We start from the raw sequence: 19,070 nt of genomic DNA, 5'->3' as shown, positions 1-19,070 counted from the left end.
ACTGCTCCCACTGTGTCTTATGCCTAGACACATAGCATTTCAGCAAGTCAAGTATAGTGGAATTAGCCTCTTCAAACTGCCCATCTTTTTGAGGATGAAAAGAAGATGTAAACTTCAATTTAGTGCCCATATTCTCGAAGAGCCCTCTCCAAAACAGACTCGTCATGCGCGGATCTCTGTCACTCACGATAGATCGAGGCATCCCATAGGCATCCACATGCCGTCTCAAAGTTGGCCAATAGAAAAAGTGCTCCACGGCCTTCACCGTGACATCACTGCCTCTATGCCCTGCATATGGTGGAGCATGAATTTCTATCATAACCTTTGATGTCAATTGCTTTGTGACACAAAGGTGACCATGCATCATAAGAAAGCCATCTTTGAGAGTATAATGCTCATGATGCTAATTATTAGATAGCTGAGAAATCCTCATCTCGAGTATATTGGTCCTTCATTGCATCCAACTCACTGTGGTAAGCAATGGTTATCGTGGAAACCTGATGTTTCCTCGATAATGCATTGGCCACTACGTTCTTTTTACCCTCCACATGCATTATTTGAAAGTGAAATATGGATAAGAAATTGGCCTAACGCAAGGATTTGACTCGAGATATCCTTCACCCTAAGATTGAGACTCTTTCCTTTGTGCATGCTAGGGATGCATCCATTTTGAAGCTTGTGCGTTGTATGAGTTCTTGGTTATGCCATTTGGGCTTACGAATGCTCCTACTGGGAGCACAGATCTTTTGTGGGCACTTTCTTTGATGACATGATAGTGTACTTAAAAGATGAGGCAAAGCACGAAAAGCATTTGCCAATAGTATTAAATGCAAAGAAGGGTGAATTCTTTATGCTTGAGATTCACTTTTGGGACACATTGTCTCTAAGGATGGAGTGTGCATGGACCCCGCTAACATTGAATCAATTTGCAATTGGCCACAGTTGAAAAATTTGCATGAAGTACGAAGCTTTTTGGCTTATGCTTGTACTACAAGTGGTTCATACGCCCCTTTGCTGAAATTGCTTCACCTCTCTATGCAATGCAGAAGAAGGGAGCATCTTTTATATGGGCTAAAAGTCAAATTGCTGAAGCTTTTGCTATCCAAGCAGATGCATGTGGAAAGAATGGCCCTGGAGCGGCCATTCTACAGGATGGACGGGCAGTGGCCTATGAGAGTAGGATTTTGCAGGATGATGAAAGAGATCTGGGCTTTTATGAGAAGGAATTGCTGGCTGTAATTCTTGCCCTTGCTACATGGAAGCACTATTTACTCCGAGCTGATTTCACATTGCGGACAGGTCATCAGTCCTTGAGATATTTCCTCACTCAGACGAAGTTATTTGAGAAGCACATCCATTACATGAAATTTTGAAGCTATCCAGGGAGGTTTGAAGGGAGGCTTAAGGACGGACACACTGCAACAAAATTCCAAGATGCCCCATCAAGGGAAGGGGGCAGTGCAGTTTTTATATATGTTTGTGACAAGTTGCTAAAGCCCCCCCAAAAAAGGCAATGAAATTGTCCTTTGACTTCATAGTAGAGCTCTCATACATTTCCCATAATTTTGGGTGCTTTAACTCTACAGGCATTTCTTTCCAAGAGATAACTTTCTTTATGAATAAACCCTACACACTTTATATTTTCATGTTGAGGGTCTCCTGTCCCTATGTGTCTATCTTTGCAATATTATTTCCTTGCCCTCCTTGGTAAATGCATCTTTCCTTTTTTTAGACCTTTCTTCACTACCTTAAGTTGTAACATCTTTTGTATGTATTGTGCTCTTGTGAAGTCTTGGATTATCATATGAGATCTGCAGCGTCTTGCTCTGATGCTCATAACAAGAATGAAGATGGCATAGTGCCAGCATCAAGCAAATTCCAACAACTAGCAGTCCAGATGGGCTAGAATGCATATTACTTTAGTTATTACGAGAGGTACCAAGCTTGTGAAACCAAGTCATCTAGCTGGTTTTGCCAAGGGCAAGAGACACATCTTCGTCTCCCGTGCTGTTCACATCTTCAATACTCCTTCAGCAAGTTGCCTTCTTCCCGAACCGTCCACGTGTTCAGCACACCTTCGCCAGTTGTTCTTGTTCGGCCCAAACTGTCCACGACTTAAGAAATCAGCAGCAGCTTCCATCTGCCCCATACGCTCTCCAAGTCCAAGGCTTTACACAACCTCGGGATCTGATACCATGTTAAAGTGCAGTGGATTATGCGAATAAATAACGAATAGAGAGCAGATCTGTGAACTGGGACAGCAGAAAAATGCAAATGCAAAGAGATGGAACTGCACAGAAAATAACAGGGAAAAACTCTGCTCAGTAGCTGAGGAAACCTCCACGGAACAGATACAATTCTGGGGCAGAATTGTGCCACTGGTAGGCTGGAGACTGAGGTAGAACTGCTCCTCACAAGACTCCAGAAATAGGCTGTAGACTGCACCCTACACTACCCAAGATTGGGACTGTGCAAAAGAATACAGAAGATCAGGGCCAAATGACCCTATTTATAGAGGGGGACCTGGCCAGTGTAACCAGAAAACGCGTTTCGGGCAGTAGAAACATGAAGAAATGTTTCTGCCTGAAACGTTTCTAATAAACGTGCGAAACGTGGAACGTTCTTTGAAATATAATTTATATAAAAAACACTATTTTTATCATTTATATAGAATAATTTATATAAAATACACTTAGACGAAACGCTTGTCAAGCTCCCGAAACGTTTTTAGAAACGTTTCTTGTGACTATGGAACTGGCAGTGAACTGGCTGACAAGGACCTGGCAGTGAACTGGCTGACACGACCAGTTCTGGTTGGCTGACCCAACCTGGTCCGGTTGGGTTGACCCGATCTGATCAGGTCGGGAATGTCCCAAACTGGCCCTAACTGTGGCCTTTACCAGGCCATGGACCAGCCTAACCAGGCCCACTAACTCAGCCTCTTGGCTAGAACCCCACGTAACCTGCAGAAATACAGTGCGAAAGGGCCAATATATAATACCTCTCTCTGGGCAGGCACACCACATAGAAGATCTATATACAGACAGGAGATGACTGACTCTAACAGTTCATATGTGAGCCATTGTTTAGAACTTGTGCTAATGGAACTTTGTAATTGGTTTTGGGAACATAGATGTCATTATCATTTTTATATTCATTGCATGATGACAATGTATTTAAATGATACGTAATTTTTTTTTCTGTTATGCTTGATGCACCTCATTTGTTATTGATGCATTTGGTCACAGAATGCTCATGTGGTTGCTGTGTTTGAAATGCATGTGAATTGCTTCTTTCAGACTTGGTGTGTCAGTCAGGGCCTGGATCATGGCCTGCTGAAGTGTATGCAAAAGCAGCTGTCTATCCAATGGCAAATACGGCAGCACAGGTCACACAAATAACTCCCCTTTCATTTTCTGTTAGTATGTAATGTTGACCTTTCACTCCCTATGTCTATGCGGGCCCAGCCTCCAGTGCGGTACCCTCAGTTCTCCTAATGACATTCCTGAGGGGCTTCATGCATGCCTGATCGTAGGCGAGAATTTCGATATACTTACAGTGTGAAATGCATATAGGCTGCCACTGTAATGTTTGCACAATCTAGAGTTTGTGATTGTTACTGCCGTTTCCCTTATTTGTCACATTGACTGAGCATTGTGCACTCCTGTTATGGTCTCTTAACCTTTGCAAGTCTTGATTTTTACCTTTTATCAATTTAAAAAAAAAAGGAGGATGACCCTTGCATTGAGCTTTCATGTTTGCCAAGGAAGAGATGCTATGCTTCTGGAAATCCCTAAATGCAGCAGGGTGTCCTCAATGCTGTCTCGAAATAGCTGAACTCTTTCATCGTTTATCAGCTTGATTTAACAGTTTCTAACAAAATTTGTGAGCAGCTTGATTAAGTCGCGACTAGTTTTGGAATAGGTCTGATGGAATGCAACATGACTTTAATGTAGCTGATCCATTTAGAAGCTATTTGGACAAAAGAAGCAGCTACAGATCAGGAGCTTTGAATAAACATAGCTAGACAGACTCCCTGAACTAGGAATTGATTTATATGACTTCACATCAAGCGGTTGTCCTGCAACTACAGGCACACTTGTGCTTGTCCACTATCCAAGAAGCATCAGAGTGATCCACAATAGCCATTGGTTGAGATTAACTATGTAATTGTAGGAGTATCTATTTCAAAGATAGATTCGAACTAGACCAATCGCCAAGGCAAGCTGATTCGTTGGACCTGGAGTCAACAACGCAAAAGTTTAATTACAGATTGCAATGTAGCAACAGATGTCACAGGAAAAAGCTGAGATAATTCGATTCACACATATGCCACACTATAGGACCCCACCGTCCCTTGCGCCCCCTCACGCAAAATGAAAAATCAGTAGTTTGGGGGGGGGGGGGTGTCCATCAATCAGAAAAATGAGCTGCAATCCCTCAGTTTGAATGATCTTAGAGAAATTTTGTGATAAAGTCGCTCACCTCCAATGAACTGCCCACACAAGATCCTCCAGAGTGAGGTGCTAGGGACAGTCTCTTAAAAGGCAGGATCAGCTGAGGACTCCTCCTATTACGTTTTTTGGATACTGCTCAGGACGAAGTCCTGCTAATGTTTAATTCTGTTTGTGCGCCTCACCTCTGTGTGATGTTTAGGGCTAAGAACTAGCTTTTGCTCTGCCATCCGTTGTTTCATTTCTTGATACAAAGAGTCTTCAGAATTTCTCTTGAAAAGATAGGCAAGAGTGAAGAAAATGTATCCTATGCTGTAGAGCTACAGAGTTACTATTTAGAGCTATAGAGTTACTATTGTTAGAAAGTAAACTCTTGTTCTTACTTTCTGTTCCATATTAAATGCTTGTGTGTATGTAACAGCAGGTTTGTGTATGTACTTCTTCGATTTTTGGTGCCTCTTTGTGTTATGCATGTTTATTTGAGAATTGGTAACTTATAATGTGTGGCATAAGTTTCAATGATCATATATGGGTGAATAAAGTATAAAAACTAAATTTGAGAGTAGTCGCTCCACACAAGGACTTGAGTGTGGTTTCAGGATTGAATGAGAGTGGAAGACAAAAAACCAACCATACAAATCAGCTGTCTGTGTGTTGCTGATTGTGGAAGAAAATGCTAGAATAGGTGTTGGATATTGACCAGCTCCTTCTAGAGAACCCAGTTGATTGCCTAGGGATAGGAGCCAACAGCCCCGGGGAGGGGGGGGGGGGGGGGGGCACTATGTAACTAATAGTTGCCTCGCTCCATGAATATGTAGAAAACATATGCAGGTCAAGCCTTGCAAAATCACACACACCTTTTGAGATTTATCCAAGAATCCATCGTCCCTTGCTCCCATATTGTCTTGCCAAATGGCAACAAGGATAGCTGCTGGAAGTACCTGTTGGCTTCCCATCACCAAACTCCAATGGGAGACTCAAATATTTCAAGAAGCAATGCTGGTTCTTGAGTGTCATGAAGGGAGTTGAAGGCTCTTTGAAGTTTTCCACTATCCATGGTCGTTGGGTGCCATGCAGCACCAGATGCTTCTTCTTAAGTGTGGACCCGAGTGAATCTAGCCCCATCTTCTCTCAACAACAATCCTATCTCCTTGTTGCACCCACCTCGCTCTAGCCATCGAGAGACCAGCTCTTTCTCCTTGAGCTTGATAGAGGCTAGGTTCCAAAAGCTTCAAGAGGAAAATGAGTCATTGTAATCAAGGCATACAATGGAAGAGAGTTTCAATCATATATCCATGATGAGCTGAATTCACTCCGGGAACAAATCAAGAAATTTAAACTCATCATTGAGCTGAAATCTGAAAATGCCCAACTAAGGAAGGAAATGAAGGCACTACAGGCCAATGTTAGTGGAAAACATGCTGAAATTACACAGCAAATCACAAAGGGGAAGGCTGACATGCTAGCATGGAAGGATGTGGTCAAAAAGGGTACAACAGCCCCCAAGAGGGAGCTAATTTCTGAAACCCTAGAAGAGGAAAAGAGACGGCATAGCAAAGCATTGAATGTACTAGTGCGAGGGTTAGATGTAGGAGACATCCAATGGGAGATGCAAAATCTTTATTTGAGAAAATGAAGATAAATTTCACATGTGATGCACGTTGGGAAAGAAGACATGCCCAAGAGACCTATGGTTATCAAAATGAGGACAGCCACAGACAGATCCAATCTCCTAGAGGTGAGGGCACGATTGAAGGGGACTAGAATCTTTCTAGATGATGACCTAACACAACTACAGCAAGAACACAGAAGAGAGGGCATGGTCAAGGTTATGGCTGCGAGACAAGAAGGAAAGTGGGCTGTGTACCGAGATGGGAAAATCATTATTCAGGACAGAAATGACAGCAAAGAGGGGACAAGTGGAGAAGTGAGCAGAAATGACAGCAAAGAGGGGACAAGTGGAGAAGTGAGCAATGCCAGCCGTGACAAGAAGGGCAAGGAGATAGTGAAAGACAATAAATGACGGTGTCTAACTGATGGAGGAAGAGACTTAGAACAACTATGCATGGCTGTATGGAATTGCAATGGCATGCTTTGGTCTGATCCAAGGGGGTTCCTAGAGACATATGCTGACCGAGATGTTATTTTTTACACAGAGACACATGAGAGCCCAGAGAGAGGGCTGCCTGATGTGGTGGGCTACACATGGGAGTCGACCCATAGGAAAGAAACCCGGAGAAGGAACGGGGTCCGTGGATCAGGAGGGGTAGCTGTCCTATTCAGAGCACATCTGAGACCATGCATATCCGTAGTACAGAGAGAGGAGCATGCACGGTACATGTGGATGCGATTACAGCCACCAGGGGTCCGTGCACTTTACATAGCAGTATGCTACTTTCCCCCAGAGGGTTCCCCTTATGCAGCTGAGGTCACGACAGACAGACATAACCCATTTGAGACGATCCATGACGACATCATTGAATTCTCTAGAATTGGGGACATTCTCCTTCTAGGGGAGTTCAATGCCCGTACAGGGGATCTACAGGTGGGGCTACTAGATTTCACACATGAGAGGGACCCTCACATGATTCCAGAGCTAGATGCCACCGAAATGGGGATACTGAGACATTCCGCAAATGCCCCAAATGTGACTGAATACGGGAGACAGTTACTTGATCTAGGCGTGATACATGATTTGATCATATATAACGGTCTCCAGTGATGGCCATCATCAGGAGGACTCACATGCTTTCCACACGGAGGGGGGACAAGTACAGTAGACTATCTCCTCGGCTCACTATCCTTCACATCGAGGATATCTGACTTCACGGTGTCTCCACCACCACTTGGAGCCGGTCACACATATTTGGCATTCAGTATATCAGCCGTTATACCTCACATAGATCGGCGCCCCCAGAGACAGCCATGCACCCAGGTTCATTTTGATCGAGCCCTCGATCCGGTCTACACCAGTCTTTTGGCTAGAGAGCTCTTTGACTTACTCGAAGATGGCGGAGACTTGGATTTGACTCAGGCCTCAGACACACTTGTTACCGTCATATGAGATGCTGCCAGAAGATCCTTCCCCGCGACCCAACCCAGACAAGCACGTGAGGGGAAGATGCCACAGAACTCATGGTTTGATGATGAGTGCAGGGCGGCCAGAGCACACCTCACACAGGAACAGGCATTAGGTCACATGCCTACACATGAGGCACAAAGGATCTTCCGACGACTGACACGCCGTAAGAGACGAGCTTTGCCCCCTTTCACACAGAATGGAGGATATCATCAGCTCATTTTGAGGGGGTGACCCCACTACTGGATGGGGGTTCTTGATAGAGATGAAGTTGCCTATCCCTACCACGGACCCATCTGCATGGCACACTTATGCATGCTCCCTATATGATGTCCCCGATCAGGCTCAGCCCGATATGTCATCTATGCCGAGGCCCACACATTGTTATCTATTACACGGAATATACAGGATGCACTGCGACAGCTGAATAATCGGAAGGCACAAGATAATGAGGGACTACGGACGGAACACTTTGCACATGGCCATGAGGTTTTAGCCCCGATCCTAGCACATATGTTTAATCACGTAGTATGCCACGGCTTCCCGCATACTTGGTGCACCACCACCATAGTTCCGATACACAAAGCAGGGGATCCTATGGACACGGGGAACTATCGCACTCTCATGATTGGCCACACATTGGCCAAGATCTATGGGTCAGTACTAGAGAGGGTACTTAACAACCACACAGAGCTCCATGGGCAGCGAGCACTAGGGCAGGCGGGTTTCCAGAGACAGCACTCCACTTTGGATCATATCTTTACTTTGCGGACCATCATCGAGGAAGTCAAAGCCCGACACCGGAAAGTCTACGCTTGTTTTGTAGACTTTCGGAAGGCCTTCAACACTGTTCCACGAGCCCGTCTCATCACGAGATTGCACGAGCTACAGATCCCAGAGACGTCGATTTGGGGGGTTATGAGCCTATATGAGTGGGTCAGAGGAAGAGTCCGAGCCCCAAGAGGTATACCAGATTGGGTTGAGAGCATGATTGGGGTGAAGTAGGGTTGCCCTCTCTTGCCGATCCTCTTTGGACTCTACATCGATGAGATCACATCCTTCCTAGACCGACTAGGCGGAGAGGGCTCACCATTGGCTGACTTCGTGATTCAGATATCACTATATGTATGCACGCACAAACACATGGCTGACTAGCCATGGCATTCAGATGGACAGACTACCCCCATTTTTGTATAGCATGGATGTCCCTCTTGAGCGACTTCTGCGCGATGAGATTAACCGTATCATACGGTTAGACCTCCTCCAGCTCACCACATCCCAGAGTTGGTTGAGGGACGAGTCGCTCCCCACCAAGATGCAGTTCTATGGTGATCACTTCCTCAGAGTCTCTGATGACGGTTTCATTATCTGACCTCCTTATCTAGAGGACAGAGGAGTCTCACATGCACTCCGGATTGCCATTGGCCAGATGCGAGTTTCCTCCCATTAGCTTAGGATTTAGGCGGGCCAAGCTGTAGGTCTACCCAGAGAACACAGGATCTGCACACTATGCGACATGGATACTGTTGAGACTGAGGAGCACTTCCTATGTAGCTGCCCGGTTTACTATGAGATACGAGGGCGATATCACTACCTTTATGAGGAGAGGACCGGCTTCGGCCCGCTCTCTTGGTTGATGTCTGTGTAGGGTTGTACTTGATGGAGATGCGCCGACACCGAGAGGCACTATTGAGACAGGCTAGAGCACTATCAGCATCGGACAGACTACAGGATGCAGAGCCGGACCCAGCTCAGAGACAGGTTACAGACTTCTCTGCCTTCGAGACGGCTCGTGGACACAATGGAGTTGAGGATGAGGAGATTGTTGACATGAGAGCAGCCTGAATCAGCAGTCGGTCACACCAGACTCTTCGGATTACTAGAGCGCACACCATTGAGGTTCGTCCCATCACAACACTACTTGTAGGGGACCGCCAGAGCCATAGATGAGGGATCACGATCGACGTAGCCTGACGGGTACTGAGATTGAGGCGACCGCGGCCACCACCTAGACTCGAGACAGCCCGACAGTTACAGATACGCGACATCTTCATGGCCCAGTGGAGAGACTTGACCTGACTTGATGTGGACACTCCTGATTTTGTCTCTATTCTATTCTATTTAGACACTAGATTAGTACTTGGGAGGGGCTTTAGCTCATCGTTGACTTTTCTAGCCGCGGAGAAGTCCTTCTAGTGGGGGACTTCAACGTGAGAACAAGGACCCGCCAGGTACCACTTCTTGACTTCAGAGATGATTCCACTCTACTGGTAGATGTTGACCTTGAGGAGGCAGGTATGCTACGGGTTTCGGCTGACAGGCGAGGTCCATTCTCATCTTATGGGTGTGGGAATAGGGAGAGAGCAAAGTGTGACAGCAGGAGCAGGAGAGAGAGAGAGAGCTGAAAACGATAGTTGCAATTAGATGAGTGTATTACAACTGAATACAATGATAGGTTTTGTCTAAGTGACAAAACCTTATCCTTCACTAACCGTAGTTAGTGAACTAACTGTGGTTAGGGGGAAAAACCTCTAAGTGAGGGAAAAGTGCCCCTAACCTAAGTGCCCCTAACCTACTTATTACATTACATTGGTCACTGCTAAATTATAACAATAATTCTAACACCCCCCTGCAGTGCCAATGTCATGTACAAGGAAATGATCAATCACCAAAAGGAGATAAGTTTAGGGCACTGCGAAATGCCTCAAACTTTTCACGTGGAAGTGCTTTGGTGAAAATGTCTGCAACATTGTCATGTGTTGACACATAGATCATACTGATCTCTCCTGCATGCAACTTCTCTCTGACGTAGTGATAGTGAACCTCAATGTGCTTCGTGCGAGCATGAAACACAGGATTCTTTGCCACTGCAATAGCACTTTGACTATCAGTGAGAATTGGAGAAGGACCCTCCAATGAAAGATGAAGATCAGCAAATAAATGACGCAGCCAAACACATTCAACTGTCGCTGTGAAAGCTGCCCTGTACTCAGCTTCACATGAAGAGGTAGCCACTGTAGGTTGTTTCTTGCTCAACCAAGAAATACAAGCTTTGCTTAAAAAGAAACAATTGCCACTTGTGGACTGCCTAGCTAGTGTCATAGTCTCCAGCCCAATCTGAGTCACTGTAGGCATGCATCTGCAAGTCACCCCCGCTGGGAAACATCAAGCCAAAAGACTTGGTACCTTGCAAATAACGGAAGATGCGTTTTACAGCCTGCCAATGCATAGTCTTTGGGCTGTGCATATATCTGCTCACCTGAGAAACTGCAAACTGAATATCAGGTCGTGTATTGCAGAGATAAATGAGGCATCCAACAGCCTGACTGTAGAGTGTGACATCAAATGATTCACCTGCTTCATGCATTTTAAGCTTCAGCCCCAGCTCCATGGGAGTGGCTATGGGCTTACAATCCTGCATGTTGAATCTGTCCAAGAGTTTTTGCACATACTTGGATTGAGACATATCGATGCCACTTTGCTCTTGAGTGAACTGGATCCCCAAATAAAAGTGTAGCAGCCCCAAATATGACATGTCAAAAGTGGTCTGCAATTCAGCTTTAAAGTCTGCAATATTATCTTCATTTGACCCTGTGAGCAGTAAGTCATCTACATAAAGAATGATGACTAAAATATCCCCCCCATCCTTCTTGATGTAGAGGGTGCTTTCAGTTGGACTGTTGTGCAGCCCCTTGCTGGTTAGAAAGGCATGAATTTTTGGTACAGTTTGTACGGATCTGTACGGCGAGCGACGACGAACTGTACGAATTGTACGGACGGCGTTGTCGACGAGCTGTACTTTGTACAGAATGGGGTTGCAGATTGTACGGCGCCTGTGTACGGAATGGAACTGTAGGTTGTACAACGCTTCAGTTGTACGAGCGACGAGCTGTACGGTTGTACGGCGTTCTGTACAGGCAGCTTGGTACGGATGCTGCACAGGCTGGGGCTGTACGGCGACGATGCAGGAGGAGCTTGGGCAAGGAGCTGGGAGCACGTCCAGGAAGGAACGCTGCTCTGATACCAAATGTGGGAATAGGGAGAGAGCAAAGTGTGAGAGCAGAAGCAGGAGAGAGAGAGAGCTGAAAACGATAGTTGCAATTAGATGAGTGTATTACAACTGAATAGAATGATAGGTTTTGTCTAAGTGACAAAACCTTATAATTCACTAATCGTAGTTAGTGAACTAACTGTGGTTAGGGAGAAAAACCTCCAAGTGACGGAAAAGTGCCCCTAACCTACTTATTACATTACATTGGTCACTACTAAATTATAACAATAATTCTAACAATGGGCAGGCCCTATTAGACCTAGGCAGGATACATGATCTCATTATCTATAATGGTCTTGACAGATGGCCCGCTTCAGGTGGTTTCACATGCTTTCCACATGGGAGGGGCTCCAGTGTTGTTGATTACATCATGGGATCCCCTGTCTTCACATCTTGTATTACTGACTTCACTGTAGCACCCCTCCTCCCAGGGGCTGATCATACATACCTTTTCTTTCGCATCTCCACCTCCCTTTGCACAGCATCTTCCTACCCCACTCAGTGCTTACTCCACCTACCACGATATACGCTTTGATCGAGATCACTCACCTTCTTACTCTGGCCGTCTGTACATACTTCTCGCTTATATTGACTTCATACCCCTTCTAGAGGATCGTGCTGCCCTTGTCACCTGCTCACTACACGAGGTTGCCATACACGCTTTTTCCCACACCACCCGCTCCAACCGCCCACCACCCCTTGGAACTGTATCCTATAATAGTTGGTACGATGGTGAGTGTAAGGCCTTACGCCGTCAACTCAAATTCGGAACAAAAAACAGTCTTCCAAGCGCACCAGATACGCTACGTGAATATCGTAGACTGGTACGGAGGAAGAAACTAGACTTCGTTCGTCGAAACGAGGAGGAGCTATTAAACATTTTGTTTAGTGACAACTCTAAGGACTTCTGGCGGAGATTTCTAGAAGGACGGTCCCCTCCACCACTCACTGACACCTAGATCTGGTTTGATTATGCACGCACACTTTATGACATCCCAAATCAGACACAATCCCTAACCTCTCACACATGCCTCGTCCCACATCCTGCACCCTCTTCACTAGAGGAGGGGTAAAGGATGCCGTAATGAAACTTCATAATGGCTGAGCGAAGGATCATGAGGGGCTATGCATTGAGTTCATTGCATATGGGATTAACCTTCTAGCCCCGATCTTAGCAAAGTTTTTTAATGAAGCGGTTTGTTTGGGATTTCCACACACTTGGACCATTAACACTATCTCACCCATCCACAAGGCAGGGGATTCCATGAGCTCGGAGAACTACATGACCATTATGATCGGACATGTCATGTCCAAGATTTATGCATCAGTACTTGACTCCGAGGTTAGTAGACTTGCAGAGTGTCGAGGACTTAGAGCAGCAAGATAGGCCGGATTCTGGCATGATCATGGAACCATGGACCACATTCTCACGCTCAGATGTATCATCAAGGAGGCGAGGTCACGGAAGCAGAGGGTTTATTGTTGCTTTGTGAATTTTCGCAAGGCATTTGACACGGTCCCGAGAGCCCGCCTCATACGGCGCTTACAGGACTTGGGTTATGACCAGGAGATCATTTGGGCTGTCATGGCACTTTACGAGAGTTTCTGGCAGAGTTCGGACAGGATCCGGGTGGGCAAACAAGATCATGAGTATCATCGGGGTCAAACAAGGGTGTCCTTTGTCGCCTACCTTGTTTGGTCTCTACATTGACGAGCTTAAGACAGTGATGCAGACAGAGGGGGGTGTAGGTTGCTCTCTTGCGGGCACACTGATCCAGATTTTGCTCTATGCAGATGACGTGGCTCTCTTGTCTTGCTCAGCAGAGGGGCTTCAGAGACACCTAGACACACTACAGTCCTTTTGTGGGTCCCATGATTTGAAGGTCAACCTGGGTAAAAGTAAGGTCATGATCTTCAATACATCTCGAGCCATCATGCGTCAGGAGCAGTTCACATTTGCGGGGTCATCTGTTGAGATAGTTTCATTATACACTTATCTTGGGGTTATCTTCTTCGGACCGAGCTTCACTATGAGACCCGCGATGCAGGCACGCTTGAGTAGAGGGTATGCCTCACTGGCCAGGCTAGAGAGATAGTGCTCCCGCTTGCACTTTCAGGATCCACGCACCAAGGGGTTGCTTTTTGACTCCTTAGCTCGCCCAGCGGGGATGTACGGCAGCCCTTGTTGGGGGCCATACTTGTCGGATACAGAGTGGGCTCGTGTGGAGCGGCTACAGGTTCTCATGTTACCACGAATGATTCGTGGTAAGTCATCCGTTCCTCACCAGATCATTCAGGCTGAGTTTGGGTCACTCCCTTTACAGCCAGATGCTGCATTTCAGGTCATCACATATCTGTACCGAGTTAGGGAATATGGGGATTATACCTCGGGGCATAGCAGGCTACCATGGATAGCTCTATCCTCTTCTATGGCACTTGTAGCAGGAGGAGATCAGAGGTGCTGGTATGCACGTACAGAGAGATGGTTTGAGCGATTGGGGCTCCACATGGATAGACTACCTCCCTTCCAGTATAGCATGGATGCTCCGTTCTCTCCCCTCTTATCACACGAGGTCAACTAGGTTATCCGTGAGGATCTACTACAGCTATACACTTTTCGGACCTATGAACTCCTAGTGAAGCTTAGCTTCTACAAAGATCACTACTTACATATCACAGCGGAGGGTTTCATTGACCCACCAGGATACACACAGATTCACCTACCCCACTCGTTGACTATCTCTCTTGGGTAGTTCCGGGTCTCTTCACACAGACTTCGCATTGAGAGCGGCAGAGCAGAGCGACTACCCAGGGAGCGGCACATATGCACACTGTGTGACATACAGGAAGTTGAGACAGAGGAGCATTTCATCTTCAGGTGTCCTGTGTACTATGAGATCCGAGGACGTTTCCACTGCCTCTTCAGGGATAGTTATGGGATTTTAGCCTGTTACCTCTCCTACCTAGACCAGCGGTGTTTGGCAGGTTTCATTCATGAGGCACTTAGACACCGCGAGAGGATACTCCGAGCACGGAGACAGGAGCAAACTTCTTCCTTGGTTGATCCCTCTCAGAGCTCTATCACGGAGTTCTTTCAGCTAGATCACATGGACTCCAACGAGATGAGGCCTCGACATGACCGTGATCCGGGGCCCGTGACCCGACAACTCAGACAGAGGGTCGACACACAGATCACACTTGGAGACATCTCCTCCTTGTTTAGAGTTGGAGCTCGATCGACGGGGGTCACAGTAGCCCTGGTTAGACGTAGAGCTACGACTGGGAGATGTGCCAGGACCGCACCTCCGAGTGGCCAACAGCACTCTATTGCCGACTTCATGCCTCCACTGCCTCATCCATCCTGATATCTTGCTGTTGCTAGAGATGATGATGATATTGATGATGATGCTGAGATTGATATATAGTCGACCATTGACATGACTATGTTGTACTTAGGACTTAGTACTGCCATTCTGCATTTTTGCATTTTGCATTGGTATGGATGCTCGTTTAGTAGCTCCACTACCACAGCTCGTTGTATCAGGATTTTCACAGTCTCATAGACCCATCGGTCTTCCGAAGACTTTGATAAACTTTCTTTCTTGCTTTCTCTCTTTCATCCCCTTGCCTCAACCCACAGAGGCTTGTAGGAGATCTTTTTTTGATGTTGTATCACTCTGTCCCATAGACCCGCGAGGTCTTCCGAGGACGTTAATATATCTTTCTTTCTTTCTTTCTTTCTCTCTCCCCATAGTCAACTATGAGATTCATGGATTATATCACTGCGTCCCCAAGAAGGAAATGAGTTTAGACCACTTTCTCGGCTAATCCATTTTCATGATTAGGCCTGCATAGGCCTCTTCTTGATTGAGATCGATGGCCTTGATCAAAGAGTAGGAGTGACGGTGACAAGGAGATAGAGCTAGACCCTACACAACAAAATATCTACACGTTTGAGTCGGCACATTGTCACAGTGGAGTGGGAAAGTAAGTGCTAGCCGAGATGGGAATATTGTTTAGCGGGAAGAGGGAACATGAGTGGTGGAGAGCTACAGAGACGATGCACGGATTGTGGATTAGTGGGAAGAGGAGACGAGGAGCGGTGGAACAAGAGACAGAGCCACATAGACCACACACAGTGTAGAGATAGACCAGAGCACACATGATGAAGGTCTATTTTATCCTACTTTACTTAAAGGGAGCTAGGGACCCATTAGAGTCAGCCGGCAAGGCCTCCAAAAGACGTCAATATATCTTTCTTTCTTTCTTTCTTTCTTCTTTCTTCCCTAGAGGGTCTACCGGAAGTCTTGTATTGTTTCTTTGAATGGCATCGGTGGTCCATCTAGCCCACCTATCTTGTGTGAGGACATTTACCTACCAAATTTGTGCCATGGTTTGCAATCTCTCTAGAAGTCCCTCCGCCACGAGAACCCTTGCATTCTGGATAACTTATCCTCCGCCAACAATCACAGCCCGTGATGGCAAAGATAAATTGCTCCCATGTGCTTGCTCTTAAGGAGGCATGGTCATGAAGGAAGCCCCCTCACACTAGTGCTCTGCAAACTTTAGATTGTTGAAGTTACTTCCAACAAATCGAAGGATCCATGTCTAGTAGATTCTCTATGAGTGGGTGCAAGGGTGCTATTTGTTGATTGCATGAAGGTGCATTTACGTTGAGGATCCCGATGTGCATATACCCCATCCTTAGACCAATCCACACTGCTCGTTCCGCTATGAGCTCTCCCTGATTGAATACCTTGGGGTAACCCATTGAGACCCAACCATCTACTCCATCCTATTGCGAGGAACTACATATCCAGGTCCGGTCTTGTGAATATCCGAGATATGGTTATGAAGCAAGATAATCTCAATTGACCCTTGAACAAGAGCTCTTTTGCAACAGCAACCAGAGTAAAATCTGGTGCTGTGTGTCCGGTTCTGCACGTTCTAACTTACTAGCATGCAAATATGGAGAAGAGTTGAGGGGTGGCGAATAGGGCCTCCCGATGACTAGAAGCTTGGGTGGCCACTTCTGAGCAAGTAGACTTGTTGCAGGTTTAGAAGAAGATTAACCCATAATTGTGGGGCGTCTTACCAAAGGCATCACTTGCTTGAGATCTACCTTGAGGACCTCCAGACCCACGTTAAGAGCCTAACATCCGAGACTCCTATTGTGATTGCACATTGGCTCAAAGGCCAATGCATCACCTAGCTGAGCTTCTTGCTTCTCTCTAAATGAATCACTAATCTAGAAGGTGGCACTGTATCGAGCCGTCTATCCTAGCCAGTCTTATATCCTCTCCATCATTTGGACCTTTAACATAAAGTCAAAGGGAATTGGGGTCCATTGCTCCTAACCTGTGGCCGCGAAATTGAAGCTCGAGAACGGACATGTGGAGCTACCAAGTGTTCCAATGGTGCCCCCTTTTAGGGGCTATAGAATTTGAATCGAGATCTCCAGGTTACTCCTCCAATACATTTAAGTTCGTCTAGGTAGGGTTTGAAAAATCGGAAGCTGAAAGAGAGAGCAGAGTATAGGAAGACACCACCTAATGAGGCCTAGGCTAGGCTTTGAGAGGGAGGCGAGCAAGGTAGGGAGGCGGTGGAGGAACTTGGGATGGGCTTGACGGAGGGAGGCGAGGGAACTTGGGATGAGCTCGGGGGAGGGAGGTGAGAGCAGTCCAGGTTGGGAGAGTGGAAGTAGTTGGAGGATAGTGTTAGGCAGGGTTTGAAAAATCGGAAGCTGAAAGAGAGAGCCGAGTATAGGAAGACACCACCTAATGAGGCCTAGGCTAGGCTTTGAGAGGGAGGCGAGCAAGGTAGGGAGGCGGTGGAGGAACTTGGGATGGGCTTGACAGAGGGAGGCAAGGGGACTTGGGATGAGCTCGGGGGAGGGAGGTGAGAGCAGGTTGGGAGAGTGGAAGTAGTTGGAGGATAGTGTTAGGCCAAGGTTGATCCCTTGTATTCGAGGTGTTATGGGGGGAAGGTGTGCTGCTCAAGGTTTTTAGGTGGATTTGAGCATACCTTGATGGTTTTAAAGGCTGTTCTTGTGGTTTGTTGCTAAAATTTGCTCATATAAATTTTTTTGTTTGAATGCAACTCTACTTACCCAAATCAATGGAACTATCGTAGTCTTAATCATATAAAATCCCATCAAACTGCCTTACACACCATATTCTACTTTCGAAATACCGCCGTAATCTGAAAGTGGGTAATTTATGATTTCAATAGTAGAGCACAAACATGACTTATCTTGTTGCAGTTAAATAGGTCTTTGCACTTTATCATTGATGGGTTTAAACCAATTTCGCTGTTGCAAAATCCAAATAACATATGTAAAGAGGAGATTGTGGTGCAATAATAGGGGTTAGAACTGACCTAGGAATAATGTTTGTTGGGCACCTGTGACTTTTTAGTTGTCGATTGCCCAATTTTATTAATGACCTAGTTATTTTTTACTGGAGTGGTGAAGGCTTGATAAATCCTAAGGCTGCCTTTTCCTTTTTAATTATTGTTGGAGTTGATATCATGAAGGTTTAACCCTGACGTGATCATTTGGATGATTGTCATTTGCATTTAAGGCTCCCTCTAAGCACATTTTGATTTTGTTGCAAAATTTTATTTTGGACGTCTTGTTTCTGCAGGATATTTTTCCTTTTATTCCAGGAGATACAGACTATCGTATGTTCTCTGAAGATTATGGTGATATCCCAGGGCTTGATATCATTCTTTTGCTGGAAGGTTATGTGTATCACACACCCAATGATAGACCAGAGAGAATGGTGTAAGTTTGAGTTTTTGCATTACTGAGATGCCATTCTAAACATGGTGTTACCATCACAATACCATTAAATATCACTGTTCTAATTGGTGTCTATATGCTTATTTTTTTCACAGCCCTGGAAGTATGCAAGTGCGAGGTCAAAACCTGATTAGTTTGTTAAAAGCTTTCACAAACTCTTCAAAACTGATGAATGCACAAGAAAGAGCAAAAATGAAGAAACTAACATCTGGAGTTCATGAAAGAAGACCTGTTTTCTTTGATTTTTTAGGCTGGTTCATGGTAAGAGCCCTATGAAAGTATTTTTATGGCTTTTCGAAATAGCATTTCAGTTTGTCAAACCCTTTCATCTGGTTAAAATTTGTAAATGTGAATTTCGAATCTCGATAATAAGTTGAGCTCTTTAATAGACAGTTTGGTTTTAATTTTCAGAAAATAAAACCTAAATTTGTAAATGAATGAATAATATATATATCTGGTTCGTGTGTGTGCGCGCATGATTTAAATGTCTTTGCGAGATCCTGATTTTTAAAAAAAATAATGAAACATGCCCTATAGTCAAGTATGTCTGTGCTGCCGGTTTCATCACGCTAACTTCGGGCCTGTGAACATGCACCCTAGTTTAATAAGATGTGACTATCTGCTCAATGCCTGCAAAGACGTCAAATGCATCTGTAGCCGCTCTGTTGTATCTGAGATCAACAA

General features: G+C 45.6%; 1 protein-coding gene across 2 annotated transcripts in view; it reads left to right on the top strand.

Annotated features, from left to right (window-relative positions):
• Nucleotides 1–19,070, top strand: part of LOC147891173 (Zn-dependent exopeptidases superfamily protein) — a 114,560-nt gene that overhangs the window by 59,492 nt on the left and 35,998 nt on the right. For both annotated transcript variants that reach the window (XM_087389321.1, XM_087389322.1), the window contains exons 7-9: nt 3,300–3,388; nt 18,229–18,368; nt 18,482–18,647. In XM_087389321.1, the coding sequence (XP_087245447.1) occupies nt 3,300–3,388; nt 18,229–18,368; nt 18,482–18,647 (395 nt within the window). The remainder of the gene's footprint in view (nt 1–3,299; nt 3,389–18,228; nt 18,369–18,481; nt 18,648–19,070) is intronic.

This window comes from Dipteris shenzhenensis, chromosome 18 (assembly GCF_047967505.1).
Source record: "Dipteris shenzhenensis isolate YYH24624 ecotype China chromosome 18, Dip_SZ_1.0, whole genome shotgun sequence".
Lineage (NCBI taxonomy): Eukaryota > Viridiplantae > Streptophyta > Polypodiopsida > Gleicheniales > Dipteridaceae > Dipteris > Dipteris shenzhenensis.
Note: the sequence above shows the minus strand (reverse complement) of the source record. Positions and strands in the feature narration are given on the sequence as shown.